Raw genomic sequence first — 18378 nt, forward strand, 5'->3', positions numbered from 1 at the left:
CTCTACTACAATTCCTGTTCCAGCTGCAACAACAGGAAAATTTGCTACATGGTCTCTCAACATAAAATGCTATTATTTAAAACCCTATGTAGTTAAGCTTTTTAAGAGATGGTTTTAAAGCCGCTAGAAGTGATTACATACACAAGAACTCGAAGAAATGTTTCAGATGCTGAGTAATCTCCCTCAGTTGCTATAGACTTCTGAATTTAAATCTGTCTAAACAACACACATCTTCAAGCTATGAAATAAGCAAGCAAGAAAGGTAGCCCTGTATTCATTTCTACCTTAATCATCTTCACTTTCAAGGTTCACCTACTCCAAGCTCAAAAAAGATCTCAGTGTTCAGAAAATTAAGGAAAGGTGGCAGAAGGTCTGCATGGATAAACAAGTTCACCCTGATTAACTCAAACATTAAAAAGGAGGAATATGAGAGGTGGATGCAGGGACAGATGGCCCAGGAAAAATACAGAGGCATTGTTCAAGCTTGCAGCAATTGAGTTAGGAAAAACAGAGTCCACCTGGAGTTTAGCTTGGCAGGTTATATAAAGGACAACAGGAGTTTCCACAAGAACATCAGTAGCAAAATTAAGACAGGGGAAAATGTGGGCCAGATCTGGTGACAAACGACATGGATGCGTCTGAGGAACTCAGTGCCTTCTTTGCCTTGGTCTTTACTGGTAAGATGTGCCTTGAGGAATCCAAGGCCTTTCAGACCAGTGGGAAATTCTGGAGCAATGAAGGTTTCTACTTAACAAAGAAGAATCGAGTTAGGGAACACTTAAATAAATTAGACATAGACAAGTCCATGAGACCTGAAGGGATGCACCCACATGTATCCCTTATTTGTGTAAGGGCTAACAGGATGCCTGCTTCAAAGACATACTGAATAACAGACACTTAATATGAGGCACATTTGCACAAAAATCTGAATTACATACCTGTATTATCAGGCACTTCTTTTGTGTAAAAATCAGTAATAAGCTGGAACGCATGGCAGTATTCAAAGTTGAAGTTCTCCATCCTTTCTATCCTAATTCTGTCTTCCCGTAGCCTGCAAAGAAAAAAATTATAGACTTTCAGTGTTTATGCTCTCTTCATGAACACATAAATAGGTTATGAAGGTGTACCTTCCTTCAGTTTTTATTTGTTAAGATTTGAATGGGTAAAGAATGAAGAGATGAGCTACTTGGGTGGGTTGAGAACATTTCTAGGAGTGTGATGTTATTTTTAAAACCTTTCTTCTTTCCATTATAAAAGTGCAAACAAATAAAACCCAAACAAAGGCAAGCAAGTCCAAAAGAGACATCAAGAGGTTGTCTAGTAAACATGTAAACAATGTAAATATGTTTTCATCAGTCATAACAAGTATTTGTTCTTAAAGACTTATGATGATTAAACAATAAAACAGTTCTCCTACACTATTTATTACTATATTTAATTGTCCTTTATCTTCCAAGGCTTTGTTCTATGCTGTACAACTTGTTTCAACGTTAACCTATTGCATCTTTTCCTATAGGGAGCTGACTTTTCTCTTCCCTGTGCTAAAGGACTTAATTTCTTCCAGCCTTTGTGCAGTCCAGGTTGTCAAGGGTGTTACTAATGACAACCCAGTCCTCCCAGGAGTTCCTCCCAGTTTAAAAGCACCAGCAAATGTAGCAAATTTAACACCATTCCACCAGTGAACCAAATGAGCTCTCTTCCATGAGTCCTTTCCTACTATCAGCAAGTAATTGAAAATTAAAACACGACAGGATTCCAGCCAGTTTTGCAGCCCATGATAAATGAACCAAGCATGTTTCCTGTGAACCCTGCTTCTACAGCCTGCTTATGTGAGACAGTGGCAAAAATCTTTACTCAATGCAACACGTATGAGATCAAAATTGCTCAGTATCTGGGCTTGAGGGTCAAGCAGTATACCTGAGGTGCTAAAATCTGGCATGGGTTACTTTTCACAACTGCTCACTGAAATAAAAACTGGATGCTGCCTTATCAATACAATTTGTACCGCTGCTAACAAGCATTAAACAGATACGCTAGTTAATAAATGAAATAAAAATCACACACAATCCTCCTGCAACCTTTGAGCATAATTATACAACTACAGAACAAGCACTGAGGAAGCAGCCAGTAGAAAGATGTCAGTAAAAGACATAAATAAAACCTACATTACTTCAGTGTCCAGTCTCACACTACCATGGGGCATGAAATAAACAAATACTTGTACCACACTGGTATTATGTCAATGAGGGATTGTGTAGGTATCATAGGAAAGAAACTAATCAATACCCTTTTTACAGGGGTTTTCAACTTCAGAGGATAAAACAAACAGGTTTTCTGCATTACATTGTACATATTCCCATCTGAAAGGAGCAATAGGTCTCTGAGGCTCTCAGTTTTAAAACTGAGAGTTCTTTTCCTACCTTATGTGTCAAATTAACTGAGACTTAAGAGGTCTGACTATTCTCATCCTAGATGAACCCTTGCTTACTTCAAGTGTCTTAATTTCAACTGACTGATGCAATTCAATTTTCAGTCTTTAGACCCTCTCGCAGTCTTCTCTCTTCAAATCCCACTCAGGTTAAGCAAACATTTTTAAACCAAATGGATTTCTAAAAAAGAGAATTAGTCTGTGTTCCTCAATCTCTGTTAGCAAATTAGCTATTTTTTTCATTGTGTTTTTCACTTGTTTCAACCTTCACTAATAATCCACTTTAACACATCCACCCACTTTGCTAAATTAGCATGTATACTCACTACAACCTTTTGCAAGAATACCACTTCAGTCCTGAAGTTTTAAAAATGTTTTGTGTATCTGAAAGTTAGCAGAGTGCACGCCTTTGACTCAGTTCTGCCAGACAGTCGGGCTTTTCTGTTGACCATGTGGGAGCAGGGACTTACAGAAATGTTTTTAAAACAGGATTTTTCTTTTCTACTTGTTACATTTTCATAACATTGCCTTCAGGAAAGCAAGGCTTAGAAAGGTCTGTAGAGCTAATTTTTAGAAACAAAGTCAAAACAGGAGGCTTTGCGACGTAGTTCAGTGGATAATCCATGTCACATCTGCTTGTTTTTAAAGTAATGGTTAAAAATTAATACTTGTTTAGTTTTTTATGCATTTGTGATTTTATTCCATTTAACAACTTAATTTATCCAACTCCTTAGCCCAGCAGTCTTGCAGAACTGAGTCAAATGCTTCTACTCTGTTAATTTCCATATACACAACACAATTAACAAATTATAGCTACAATAAATATAACTTCAGTGACTTCTTAGAGTAGTACTTCTGCTCATGAACCGTATTGACAGGAAGTAGTTCAAAATGGAGTTAGAAAACTCAGTGATTTGTATAGATTTCCACACATTTTAGTATTTATATTCTAGATATGTCATCATCAAACCAATATGATTGCTTGTCTATCTGAAAGTATTCATTTGATATCCTAGATAAAGTAAAAAAACTGAAAGGTTGTAGATATACATTCAACATACTGAAAAGTCTGAATTTTTATAAAGATGCATGAAAACAGAATTTGCTGCAGTGTTTTCATGTCTGTTCCTTGTTTAGCGACAACCAGCCAGAGGCCATTTTTCTGATTATAGCCAGAATGATATGTTGATCCTTTATCTCTCCAGGTACCAATGCCTATTTAAATCAAGAGTCAATTTGCCATCAACTTTTGTAAACATCATTCTTGTCAGAACATTTACAATGAACTGCTGTGCAACTCATCCACTATTTTATTAATGTACTTCCCAGTACTTCTGCAAACAAGCAATACTCATCGTCCCATGACAATGACAGGGTTAGTCAATAATGAAACTGAACTTTTCAAAGCTTTTTTACTTTCTTTGCAGAAGTTCCTCTGCTGCCAGATATTGAGCAAACAGAGATGTTTCAGGGTTTCAAACTGTCTCAACTCATGTCACACATGCACCTATAATGTCCCTTATTAACATTCCCTGCTCTCTAAATGCACTGGGATTTGATGCAGGATGGTCTTTCCTCACCAGATGAGTTACAAAAGTTGCTTGAAGAGATGACCAACAGCCACAATGAAGAATATTAAATCAATGTGTCCATAAATATATGCATAAATGATGGGAACCTAAAATACACACATTTACACAGACACACACTTTCTCACGGTGCAGTTTGTTACTGCAGAGAAAAAATGCCTACACTGCACAGTAGAGCAAAGTGACCTGAAGGTATTAATTCTTTCAGAAATCCAAGTGTCATCTTCTCATATTAACATCCTTAGCAGATATTACATTTCCTTTATTTGTCACCATTGTGCTACCTCTGTTATACAATTGCTTCTAAGTCAGGGGCTCTAGGTTTTAACTTGTCTCAGAACTGGAGAACAATCATGCATCCCTTTTTGGTAAATCTTGGCTTGGAGCTCCAGTAGCTTCTCTGGCAAAGCCTCAGTGACATTTCCAAGTGGCTGTTCTTTTGGCACTAAGTGCACACATTTTTATAAGCACAGCTTTTTTCTCCTGCCAATGTGAAATACTTTTCCACATTTGCTTTCAACAACCTCAGATACCAGGGATGGAGACAATGCTGTTGCAAAGAAAATGGTAGCACCATCATCTTCTCTCAGCATCTGCCACCCTCAGAATAATATAAATCACTACTGTCTGTAGTAACCAAATAATTACTTGTATGCTATCAATATACTACATACATGTTAGTCCCCAAACAAGGCCTCCAGCTTTTTAAACATCCCATCCCAAACCCCTCGTTTATGCTGGAAGCTGCTGAAAAGCCTAGCAACAACTCTGTCCCACATACACACACACATATATGTTTTACACATGTATATATATATGCACACACACACACATACAGAAAAAGTTGAGGAAAACTCCTTGCTTGCCTTTTACTATACAAACTATTGACACTTATGTCCATGCGCACACAGATTTCCTTCCAGTTGCCTTAGCAGAACTACAGCTAAAAAGAACTCCAATGGTATCTACAGACTTAAGGGTCTGGATCCAAGAAATCTGGAGAAAACATACTTCTAGCTTTAGGAACTCAGGGACAGGAGCTGCCAAGGAAGCCAAGCAAAGAGGCTGTGGGCGGAGCAATGGGCAGGGGGTTGTTTAGGGTCTGTATGACACAACAGAACTAGGTAATACAAGACAAAACACAAACACAGTTGTGCTCCAGCAGTGACTGCATCCACCTATAGACTCAAAAGTAATCTTTCCCATGCTCCTTCCATCTGCCTATTTGGAGAATGGGATGAGACACACTACACTTGCTTCATGGAAACCTAGTAGCAAAGATCAAGAACTGCTAGGAAACTATTTCCAACCACCTGGAAAGCAAGATGAGTAATAACCAGGATAGATTTGCAATAGCAAGAAAAAAATCTCATCAAATCAATTTAATTTTCATCATGGCAGAGAAACAGATTCTGTGGACAGGGAGGAAGCAGATTGTTTTCTACATGCTTGATTTCAGTGAGGTTATTTTATACTATTTCACACAGCATTCTGGTAACTGTTCAACAGAACCATAATTTACATGAAAGTACTTATTACAGGATGGGCACAAAACTGTTTGGAGAACAATGCTCAGAATGGTATCAGCAGTTCACTGTCAAAATGCAAGAACATGTTTTGCAAAGTTCCATAAAGGTCAACGCTGCATTTGGTGGCACTCAATACTTTAGCTGTCACTTGGACAATGAAAGAGGACAACTCCACTCAGCTTGCGAAGGGTGTGAAGCTGAAGCAACTGCAAAGAATTACTGAAAACAAGACTTGAACTCAAATTAATCTGGCATGGTGGAGAAATTACATAAAAAATACAAGTTATCTCTGTCATGTATTGCTGTGATTAAACAGCACACAGCTAAAATGGAGTATAACTGAGTAGAAGCTTTAAGTTAAACATACAAAGCATATATACTTTGCTTGCAAAAAGACAACACAGAGCAGTTCATATCCTATGAACACCAGTACCCAAGTGATCTTCAGTGCCTCGTGCAGTTGAGTATCAACTCATACAATTGCTCTTCAGAGTCAGCACAGCACCTTCTCTGCACTTTCAGCGGTATTTCCCTCTGTGATTTCCAGGTGCTATATAAAACATGACACAGGGACGACACAGCTCCCTATCACTGGTCTCATTGGGACAGTGAAAGCACACTGGATTAATCTGCCATGTGTCTGTTTTGCTGTTACTGTTGCATGCTGGCAACAACTCTGTAAACCAGCTGCTCAAGTTTGTCTCCAGAATCACCACTGGCACCACAATTCCTCCTTTGAGGACTATGCCAACCTGCAAAAATCTTTCTTCTTGCAGAGCTTCAAGCAAATCAAACAAAAACACCCCAAAGCAACAATAACATAAAACAAATTATAGCAACACCCTGCTTACTATCTGCCATGCTACAGTAACATCACGAAATAATGCTCCCCTAGTTACACCCTATCATGGAAAATACTTCTTTCTGAATTACAGTGTGTGTGAAAAGAGAGTTAAGACACAGATCCAATCATTTGCTCATATAGTTTGGGATCACCCCCATGGCTTGCCTCTCCTTTCTACACCACATCAAGTCCCACATGGCAGGGCATATTTTGTGGTCTGTGGCAATTTCTGTCCTGAACTTTCTGACATTAGTTATACAGATTTAAGGTTGGAAATTTCCAACTGAATTAGCACACTTTTTTTGCTGTTGTTTTTAAGAAAGATTATTTCGCTGTGGTGCCTTTCTGTCACAGAACAGCTAAGCAAATTCCACTCCACTCCTTGACACACTCAGTGTTCAAGCACATGCCAAAGTGTTTACCAGATAAGTCACCAGAACCTTCTCCCAAAAAGACACCATAGATCCATAGAGTTTGTAATATTTTAATTTTTTTTGTATGATACAGGAGAACATGCTAAACTGCTGCAACCTGCCAGGGCAATCGAGTGTTCCACAGCATGAAGAAGGAATATCCTGAAGGAACGGAATGCTTTGATCCTTCCTACTTACCTTCAAGTCAGTCTTAACTCTGGATGGAGGGTGAGGGAGCACAGGCAATGTACAAGCCAATGCCAAGTATTTCTCAAACCCCAGAGAATACATTTCTGAAGATGATAATCCACAGGTGACAGAAATTAATGAAACACCAACCATATTTATGCTAAATATCCTAAAATCAGGTGTGGAAGACTGTTCTCTGCACCTAGCTGACACGCCATGGAACACTTAAGCATGACATTGTGCTCCTGGGATAATTTTCAAATTCTGAACTCCCGTCTCCCCCTTTTTTTCCTCAAAAATGGCTTCCTTTCTCTACATTGCAAGTACTGCACCTGCAGTTCTATACATGCCTACATCAATGCAGCTACTGGCTGTCATGGTACCACACTCTCCATCCCTTGCTACTTATTCCCACTGATACTGCTGCAATGACTGTAGAGGTTTTCTGACCCTGCAACAAACATTCATAGCACACTATGACAGAAGAAATCATTGATGAGGAGGGTAGGGGAAAAAAAAGCTTTTTTTACAGTTAAATGCTTCAGCAACTGTGAAGTGAGAAGACAGTGAAGGACCAGAACAGCTAGCTCTGATCATTATTTGTAAGGGAGAGAGTGGCAAAAGCTTATCACTAGAAAGCTTCAGAAGCACTAGCTATTTTCTCAGGGTTGTATCACAGTTCTCTTCCACAGCCAGAAGCTTTGTTTCAGTAGCTGCAATCAATCAGCAGCTTATCCCTTAGCAACTTTCCCTGCCTGACCCTTTGGGCCCCACCACCTTCAAGTTTTCCTATTTTCATTGCTTAATAACTTTATTTTGAATGTCAGCAATGATTGTAGTGAGCAGAGTAGAACATTTCCTGCCTCTAAAGCAGCAGAAATCACTGAAGGACCTCCGGAGGTCACGCTCTCCAGCCCTCCATTGCCAACATCAGACAGATACTTCACTACACTGTATAAACGTCTGTCACTGGCATAATGGAGGAGCTAAGAGAAATGAGAAGCAGCTTGTAAGAGCAAGTCCAAGGCAAGACCAAAGTGAATTTTAACATGTAGCACGAAAGAGAAGAATGTGGCATGCAGAAGCCAAAGCTGCAAGAGCTACACCCTGAAATTAAAACAGAGAAGAGCACAAACAACAGCACATCTATCTGCTAATACTAAGCATGCTAAATTAACTGCTCCATACTAGAACCACAATGAGGAGTTGAGTGCCAAAGTTTTACAGAACGTGACATGCACTAGAAACACGTCTAGAGAACTGCTGTTCTCTGGAAAGCAGAACAAAACTGATGTAAAAAGGGAAAGAGATTAAACTTGAGAGGCAATGTAAGGGTCAAAATTAAGAGTTCCATCTCTACAAGTATTTGGAAAAGAAGGCATAAATGTAATCCAGGAATTATATCATCATTTTAATCTGCTTTTAATACATTTCCCCAGAAGTCAGCTATAGTCCATCTTGAAATACTTATTTTTATAAAGACTGCAAACCACTGTTAAATCTGCTCATTTAAATACCTTAGACAATTTCACACTTGATCTTTAAGCTTACAGCAATTACTCGACAGAATTATAGATTACCCTCTAGCATAGTGATAACTGACTCTCAAATCCCCCCATAAATTACCATATTTTTTTTACAAAAATGGATCTGTAAATGTCTACAGCAACAACAACAGGGTGGCAGACAGAAAAATTGACCTCTGTATTACATATTATACATCTAGAAATATTAAACCTTTTCCTGCATTGTAAAAAAAACCACAAAGAAACAAGAAACAACTCTTAAAGTCCTTTATAAATGTTAGCAATAGATTAAAAGGAAGAGAGTTACTACAGCTAAAGACACCAAAAAATTATAGACAGGCAGAGTGAAGGAAAAGATGACAGAACAACTTCGAAATAAAAGAAGTTATGAAACTCTAAGATAAATGTGTATGGTGAATTTTGGACTGTCACCTTGTTCTAAATTGCAGCATTTCTACAACCCCCTTCACAATCCTCCTTCACTGTATTATGAATCTTTCCAAAGTGAACATACTGCTTTTTTGCTTAACAAGGTCGCCTGTTGTCTGATTATACTTGTGTTGATTGACAGGAACATGAAACTTTCCCATTTTGAACAGAAAAAACTTTGAGCACAAAGCATTTTTTTCTGGTTTTCTTCTAATGTTTTTGGAAAGGCTTCCCACCTACCAATCTTGCAGCGAAGTCACAACCATTGTGCTTCTGTCAAATCACTGCCATCATTAAAACTCATCATTACAACCCCACTCTAGGATCAAACTGATGGAGGAAAATTCAGTAGAATATGTCTTACTTAGAACACATAGCTTCCCTAGCAGCAGAGGTAATGGTTCAAATTCAGTTTGAACAAAGTGTAGCTCAGTGCTTAGCAATGTTTCCCACCCATTTTAAGTAACTCCCTTTCCCTTTACACTGTGCTTGAGCAAAAACCTCTTAGGAATTTTTAATTTTATATATTCTAAATATCACTGGCCCTCAAAGTATTAAAAGTTATCTGGATCCCATACATACGTGTGCAAAATATTTAGTGATTTGTCCAAGAAAGGAGAGTGTTTCCTAGGTGAGGCTGTTAAACTAAGTAAAAATTAAAACCAGATGGCTATGATACAATGTGGGATCTCTTCCAACCTGGTATTCTATGCAGACCTATTTAATGTGACACTGAGTACAATATATAAACACACAACAACATACTCCTAGAAGGACTCTTGAATTCAAGTGACTTCTTCACAGGATTAACAAGAACCCCAAACTAAAGCTGAATGCTGCAGAACAATATCAGCCACAGGAAATCAACAATAGTTCTTGGGGAATGCTGAATCATGACCAGTGCATTGCCCAGGTGATTGATGAATATTCTACTAGCACAGACAGACAGCATAAATAGGAAGTGGAATGTAAATAATCATCAGCCTATGAAACATAATTTCCAATAATTATACAAGAAATAATGGAGATGGTGAAAGAGAGTCGGTCCATGTATCTGTTATAAATCAATTTCAACTAATCTCCCACACTGCTACCACAGTTCTACCTGCCAAGAACTGTCAAAAACATGAATCTTGTTCTTTAAATCAGTATGACAACTGCTGTGGAAATTTCGTAGGAGCATTGACCATCCAATATGGACCACACTAAGAAAGTACATGGGTTCTGCAAGCAGGAAGGCTATACCTGGATTCTCCACCCATCACTGTACTGAAAGCACTCAAGTTAATGGCTCTGAAGAAGGCAGCCTGCTCCTATTCAGGCTCTTACACACCTTCCTGAGGTCAATAAAGACAAAGTACGACCACTTCTTGATTTTCAATTTTGTGCAAGGGAAGCTCAGAACCTTTAAGAAATAAACACATATATACACTAGCAACAGAGCAGTAGGGAACTCTTACGAGAAGAGAGACTAGCTGTTCTGTTGCGTTGGACTGCTGTACTAGAGGAAGAAAAAAACTGCAGTGGTTCCCCAGGGGCAGCCTGGAGGAGGGAGAGGGCCAGGGAGCAGATGGCTGTACTTTCCACACAGATGTCATGCAGGAATGGAAGAGCTGAAAGGGCTCCAGGAAGAATCTATCTGTGCCTCGTCTGCATTACAGAAAGTAATATTCTGACCCCTGTATGGAAACTGATCAGCAGTCAAAATTAGCTACATGTAACTAATTCTGCCCTCTGATCCATAGATTTGTGTTCACAGCTGGATAATGCCTCACATTCCAAATAAACCAGTAGAAACTAGAAATCTTCTTCTTTCAGTTTACCAGAAGTGGAGACCACAGTTCAGAACAGAAACAATGGCCTAATATTTCTCCCATACATTCCTCATCCAAATCCTGTCACAAGAAACTTGTGGTTCTCAAAGTGAGAGATGTCAACTAACAACACGTATCTGAAAAAAATCACTCATAAAAAACAAACACTGGATGCTCTTGAGAAATACATAGCGTAACACTGTAAGATTACAGACCAACTTACACAAAATAAGCAAAAAAAAAATCCTAATTCAGCCCATGTAAAATTTCACTTTAATTTAAATTTGAAAAGAACATACACACATTACCATGTTTTCACACTCTGCTTACAGGTCACTACACCTGACACTTGTGTATAAAACCTGCAGTAAAACTGTAATTCTTTACTTAGAATACCACATTATTCTAACAAGTTATAACAATATGAAGGGGAAAAATCCAAAATATGTCTTCAGGATCTGAATAATTTTATCCAGATATTTTTGTACAAGATTTTATATTCTTAGTATATTTTTATTTTTAACTATCTGCAAGGTAGCTACCTCATCTATATCCAGAGCTGAAACTTTGGAGTCAACATTCCTCCAGGTATCACCCATCACTAAAAAAAAGGGTGAGAAATACTTTCACCCAAGCCACAGAGGAAAAGAAAACCAATAGCATGGTGTTTATATACCATTCTCAGAGTCACATTAAATAGGTCTGCATAGAATACCAGATTGGAAGGGATCCCATGGATCATCTGGTCCCACCTTTCCTGAGAAAAGCATGGTCTAGACAACATGGCCCCGCACCCTGTCCAGTCAAATTTTAAGTGTCTGATGCCAGGGAATCCACCTGGGGAGATTATTCCAACAGTTGATGGGTCTCATTCTGAAAAAAATTCCTATTGTGTCCAATGAGAATCTCCTTGGGAGTAACTTCCATCCACCACCCCTTGTTTTTTTCCATGTGACTACTTGTAAAATGTGAGACTCCATCTTCTTTGTAGCTGTGCTTCAAGTACCAGGACATGGTCACAGGGCCTCCCCTAAGCCCTCTCTTCTCAAGGCTGAACAAACCCACTTGTCCCAGTCTTTCTTCATACAGCAGGCTTCCCAGTCCTTTGATAACCTTCATGGCCCTGCTCTGGACCCTCTTCAGTCTGTCCACATCTTTTTTGTATAGTTCAGTATAAACTGAGTACAATATTCAAGGAGTGGCCTGAGAAGTGCTGAGTAGAGTCAGATAATGACTATATGGTCTACGTGACCCATCTGGAGGAACAATACCCGTAAGGCTATGCTATACTAATTTTAATTCAGCCAGCAGATTTAAAAGAGTAGTATGAAGCACAAAGCTCCAAAGCTACTGATATCTGTGCTAATAAACTGGTACTTATTTGCCTATTTCCTTTATGATTACACCTTAATTATTCTTGTCAGTGAGAATGGCTTTTTCCATGCAGATAGGACAGTGAGGGACATTAGTATAAATTTTGAGAAAAGAATAAGCAGGGAAACATACCAGGATAAATCTGAGTATCAGGAAGACAAAACACTCTTGTAGCAGTGAAGGCTGACCTGTATTGTGCTGCAATAGTGCAAGGACAGCAAGAGGAAGGTAAGTGATTACACTTTACTTGAGTATTACTCCTATGCAGAATAAGGATTCCAGTTTGGGCCTCCAGTACAAGACACCTATCAAAAAACTAGAGGGAAACCAGGAGGGCCTCTAAGACAACTAGGCTCAAATAATTTGCCAAATGAGGACAGACTAAGGAAACTGAATTTATTTAGTATGGAGAAAGCTAAGTGGGCATTTTCTACTATCTAAAGGGCACTTAGAAAAAATCTGGGAGCAGATTCTTGTCAGCAGTGCACAATGAAAGGACAAAACTAGACAGTCACAAGTGACAACATGTTGAAATTACTGCACAAGCTTTAGAAAAAAATATTTCTTCCCCACAAGACCAACTGAGCACATAAGCAGGTGGTACAGAGCAGCTGGAGACTTCCCATCCTTGAGGATTTTTCAAACTGGGAAAACTGCATGCAATCTGATCTAATGTTGAAAATAGCCCTGCTTTGAGCAAGAGGTTAAACCAAATGACCTCCAGAATCTCCATCCAAGCCAAATTTTTCCAAGATTCTGAGAAAAAGAAATATTTAAGAAACAGTGAAAGTTACTAAATAAAACATAAGCCAGTTATTAAATACAATACAACCAGTAGCTTTACTCCACCAATAAGTGAAGGGACATACAGACTGGCTGCATAATCGTATTTACCATACAGCACTACCAAGCAGTTTCTTCTGTTCTGTAGAAAAAAGATCAGCATATAACATTTTAAATTACAGTTTACAGCAATCTACTAATGAGATTGGAAGTGGATGTGATGATGGGACACTTATGGCTCCAGAGCTGGTCTGTTACCACGTTATGGTTTCAGGTGACCTGCTCCCACAGAGTTTTTCTCATATATCTCAGAAACTCAAGATCTGTGCTCTAAGCAGCAGATGCTCTTTGGAAAACTAAGGAATCTTCCACACAAGAATTACTTTAATATGCCTCCACATAGAGGATTTCAACAATCCAGTAGCTAGGAAATGAAGAGATAAGCTTTTCCCTTTTCTACGGACAAACTTCATATGCAACAGAAAGGACAGAATAAACTTTTTAAGCCGATTATCTAACCATATTTTTCAGCTGAGACTGCCACGAAATGTCTCGTGTTCTTTTGATTGCTGGCATGCATAACTTGCTATTCACATTTCATTCTCCTCTCACGCCACAAACAGCATCACTTGAACAGACTCCAACTGAAAGGATAAGATACATTACGTAATTGCTCGGTCTACCAGGTTTTCCCTTTTTTCCCCTCCAGTTGGGAGGATCAATCTTAGGGAGACCTAATACATTCAAGTCCCCTCTACACTACAGGAAAAAGAAATATTAAGCTATAACAAGATCTTGCAGCTGCCAGCATCTGCAACTGCAAATGTAATTAAAGCCCACAAAAAAACCCCAAAAGCAAAAAACCACAACTATTAAGCACTCCTATCCCTAAAATCAAGCCTACTCTGTTTTGAAGCAGCTTCAATAATCAAGCTGAGTTTACCTTTGCACATGGCCCACAGCTTGCAAGATTTTTTATCTTTTTTCAGGGAAGATCCAGTTCTATGTTGCTACAGTGCATTTTTCGTAATGATCCTACAACATAGCATACTGGAAGACTGTATTATCCCTGATTTTCTTCCAAAAATTACTCCATCTGAGCTCTCCAGCCATGACTAAAGTAAAGAGACTCCAATTCCAGACTCACAAATATAATATACCCAGTGAAACACTAACTTTGAATCTAAAACAATAGGCAAAGTTCTGCTCTATTCCCAGTCCTTTTTTCTTTGCTGTTCCTTGAGTTACTCTCCTTCACTGCTGTCGTGCCACGACAGCACCCCGGTTTCTGCTGCATTCTACCTCTCCTCAGTGTTACAAACACTTGTCTTGCACTTCAGAACAAAACTTTTTAACTCAATCTTCCAGTCACCCAGTGAAAACAGGATGACATTTAAGATGGGAGTAAGGGAGCTGAACATAACAACGAATCCAAATATGGAGTGAGCAAGAGGTCCCTCAGGAAGTAATTTGAATGAAAGCCAAAAAAAAGGATCAGGAACCTCTACTGTGACAGGTCTTAATTTGAGAATGAGTATCACATTCATCCTCCACTCCATAAACAAAAGAGGTTTCAGGGTTTTGGTCACGTGGGCTAATGGCAACTGGAATTTCCATTTTTAATAACAGTATTCTAATAAAAATTCTAACTCAAACAGAAATTTGGCTCTCATACATTAAAAAAAACAAAACCAACACAACTGCAAATGGCAGACAAAAGTTCAAAGAAATCTTCAAACCCTGAGAGTGCGGTGTTATCCTCCAGCAAGGGCCAAACTCTGTTTTCAGGAAAGTAAAAGCTGCTGAGTTTGAGCATGATTTGTCTTACAGTGGCCCAATGGAGAGCACAACACAAAAGCAGGCTGGTTACATTGCTGCTGCTAGCTGAGGACCTCCAAAAAGAGCAATGGAGACTCTCCACGATCAGTGGGACCTTCACAGTTCTCAACCATCTCACAAAAGGAAAACTAACACATGGAATGGCTTCCTGAGGAAAAAAATAATTTCCAAGCTTGGGTATGAAGACTGTAAACCTAACAGACAAAACATACTCTACTCATGCAGAAAGACCTCTACACTATACACTGCTGAAGTATGCCAATTCAGCAAGGGAGAGCTCGTGTTCAGTACATGCCTGTTTACTGCTTTCAGTATAGAAGCCCAACCTGAGAAACTGCACTGTTACTAGAGTATTTCTGGTGTGTGGTGAGGAAAATGCAGCCACATGCTCAGCTGGGGATGCAGTGCTTCCCTCTGGGAGCAACACATTCTGGTGTGCTAACCTTGTATGTCGTGTTTTCCAAGGGCTTTCTCTGCCAGATGGCAATGTAGCCTGTCTCTGCACAAAGAAGCACATGCCTACACATACTGATGACCCAACATGCATCAAACCAAGAAACCATCCTTTAAATCTCACTGCTTGAGCAGAATTTGGCTTGGGCAACTTCTCATCTGTCACAGATAAAGAGCTTTACATGTTTTGTAATGTTTTAAATAGAGGCTGCTGGACAGAAAACAGAGAACAGCTGGCTAGTCAATTACACTTTTAATTAATGTTTCCTTTGATAAGCTGGTACAGATTTAAGAATCCATTAAATGTGATGAAACAAACTTGTTAATTTTTCAACAAATTATTTCAAGCTTTCCTGTGAGACTCACAAAGATGCTTAAACACACTGACATTTCTAATAGAAATACAAAAAGCATTAATAATTATGCCTTCTATATACAAATTTTATTTTCTTTACTATATTTCTGTAATTAAGAGAGGCATATTTTAACCTCAAATGGCTACTTCCCTTGACTTCACGTCAAAAAGTTTGTACAAGTGAACAAGCACGGAAGCTCTCTCTCCCATGGCTTAATTTAGTACGTAACACATACGTGATGTACACTATGTGTTTTTCATTCTGCTGTCTTGCTAGGATTGATGATCAACGAGCCAACAGCAAAAAGCTGGTTAAATTGCCTTACAAATGAAAAATACATTTGAAGGAAACAGATAAAGGCAGGAGAGGCTTAATGGTATTCTTCTCAAAAAAAAAAAAATAGGAAAAAGCAGATCAGGATTCAAAGCTGAAACTCAATTTATCTCCTGTTTACACTTTGTAGGCCTTGATTTGAGTGAATGTTCTCTATGGAAAGGATTCAGCCCAAAATACAATATTCAATAGCACAAGATTGTACAACATCTCGTAGATAGAAATGAAATCAGAACTGCCAGAATTTTGGTTTATCTAAGTAAGAAAAAAATTGAGGAGAGGAAAGAGTATCTTAATAGTACCAGCAACAGATATTTACTTATTAGATTTTGTAAATCAAGACTTACAGAAACTGAATAATAAAACTTCTATTATTGCCACCAAATGAAATGCTTACAAGCCAGAGGGCACAGAGGGTTAAAGCTACTAAGTGAAACTATTTCTGTCAGATAAAGGATTTTTGCACACTAGGCACATTGTCTTATTTTTCTTCAGTTTCTGTTTTTTAAAATACACAGAGTTGCTGGTGTAACATATTGGAAACTGCTTATAATGTTTCTAATAAAAACACAGTAATTCCCTTTACCCACCTTGATACAAAAGGTGTAAGGTACTCAGTATACACTCACAGTAAATTAGGAGACATCTATGTTAATACACATCCATTTCTAAATGTGATTTGCATCTGTCATATGGGTATGGATTGCAAAGAGGGAACTTCAGTTCCATGCTAAGTCCTCTCTCAACAGCCAATGTGAAATTGTACAACTGTCAATAACAACCACGCTTCAAGACAAACAGACACATTATGTCTCTGCAATATGAACAGGCTAGAACAATTCTAGAAGCATAATGTACAGTGATATTACAAACACAATGATTAGTCCATTCACATCAGAACTGAGGTGATTTGTCTCATCACAGTCCTTACATACACTTTTTATAGTACTTTTCTTTTGAAGAGGAGCCATCATATTTCAACAGCCCTACACTCACATCAAGTTACAAAGCTCTTCTCTGCCCATTTCCATATTATCATTGAAGTCACCACTTCAAACCCACCTGTGTAATGGGCTGTATGACATGCAGGGCTCAGACAATGTAGATCCAGATCCCAAAGTAATGTGCATACTCAGGCACAGCATGCCTGGACCAATTAAGAGAAATGTATTTATTCTGCCTATTCAAGAAACCTATGACATACAAGACAGCATAAAAGCATGGATTTTAACCAAAAGTGGTTTCTACTTCTCACACTTGCAACATTTTGTATTCAACAGAGTTAGTCATTTCCACTTTGTCAAGACTCACAAAATTGCATTATGATTTTGAGTAATAAGTGGTAAACAGATTCCAAAATATGCATTGTAAGAAATAATTCATGCAAGTTGATCATAACTGCATTTAATTATAATATTATAATTATAATATATTAGCACATCACTACAGACATTAGCATTCAAATTATCATGCCAGATAGAGTCTGAGGGCTGAATATGGCTGTGTCTGAAACTTGGGCCACATTTAATTTCTCACATCAAGATCATGTAACTAAACCTTTACTAGTATGTTTTATTTTCAGTCCTTAGCTTCAAATATATTTTCTAAGCCTTGATGCCTCTGTACACTTGAAGTCAGCAAGTATTACACACTACCTAGCAGCCAAGAAGGTCCCCGTTTTGCAGCCTTCACTCTGCAAACCTGTGTCAGAAATCTAACAGAAAGGAGCACAAGTTCCAACACCTGCCTACACAGCTTGCTCTGCTACGTCCAGTTCCAGCACTTCACACTACAAGGCTGGCCTAAACAGGCAGTCATCAGGTGGACCTGACAAAAGACTAAAAGTTCTAAAGTTCTAGGTTGCCTGATGATTTCCTTTGGCCCAGTTTAAACATAAATTTTCCCCACTGTCCTGATAAGGCTGCTTTGATGGAGATGATAAACTATCCAAAAGTGCAGTGGAAAGCTCATCAAGGAAAACAGCTGTTCCTTCAAATTCACTTAAGAAAGCAAAGTCATCAGTTTACAGCCTTCTTTAGTTATAGATTATTTTTATAAGCTGCTTGTGAGCCAAAGAACATTAGCTAGGCTATTTTTCTTCTTATAGCTAAGAATAATTCATGAAACAAAGACTTTATTTTTTACAGGCAAGGAGTTCACAAAACCCTGTACAGCTCACCAATATATAGACAACTGCTACTTTACACATGTATACTTTCACCTAGATTAACTCAAAGCACAAATCCTTTCATTAAATTTCAGAGATAAATATTTTGTCAAGACCATGAGGAACAACAAGTATAATGTATTTGCAACAAATACAGAATGCTTTATGGTAAGGCTTAACTTCTCCACTTTGAGAAATCCATGTGCTATCTTTTAAGATCATTAAAGCAGTTTAACAAGATTTGTGACAGCTACACAACTGATGCCCACAAATTAAAGGCTTCTCTTTTCAGTCTTCCCTTCTTCCTACTTC

The 18378-nt window shown here is 38.4% G+C and overlaps 1 protein-coding gene across 1 annotated transcript in view; it reads right to left on the reverse strand.

Moving 5' to 3' along the window:
- MSH3 (mutS homolog 3) overlaps positions 1-18378 on the reverse strand; it is a 115136-nt gene that overhangs the window by 75453 nt on the left and 21305 nt on the right. The window contains exon 9 of the mRNA XM_010008413.1: positions 939-1051. Coding sequence (XP_010006715.1) covers positions 939-1051 — 113 coding nt within the window. The remainder of the gene's footprint in view (positions 1-938; positions 1052-18378) is intronic.

Source organism: Chaetura pelagica, unplaced genomic scaffold (assembly GCF_000747805.2).
Source record: "Chaetura pelagica isolate M959 unplaced genomic scaffold, ChaPel_1.0 scaffold191, whole genome shotgun sequence".
NCBI classification, from domain to species: domain Eukaryota; kingdom Metazoa; phylum Chordata; class Aves; order Apodiformes; family Apodidae; genus Chaetura; species Chaetura pelagica.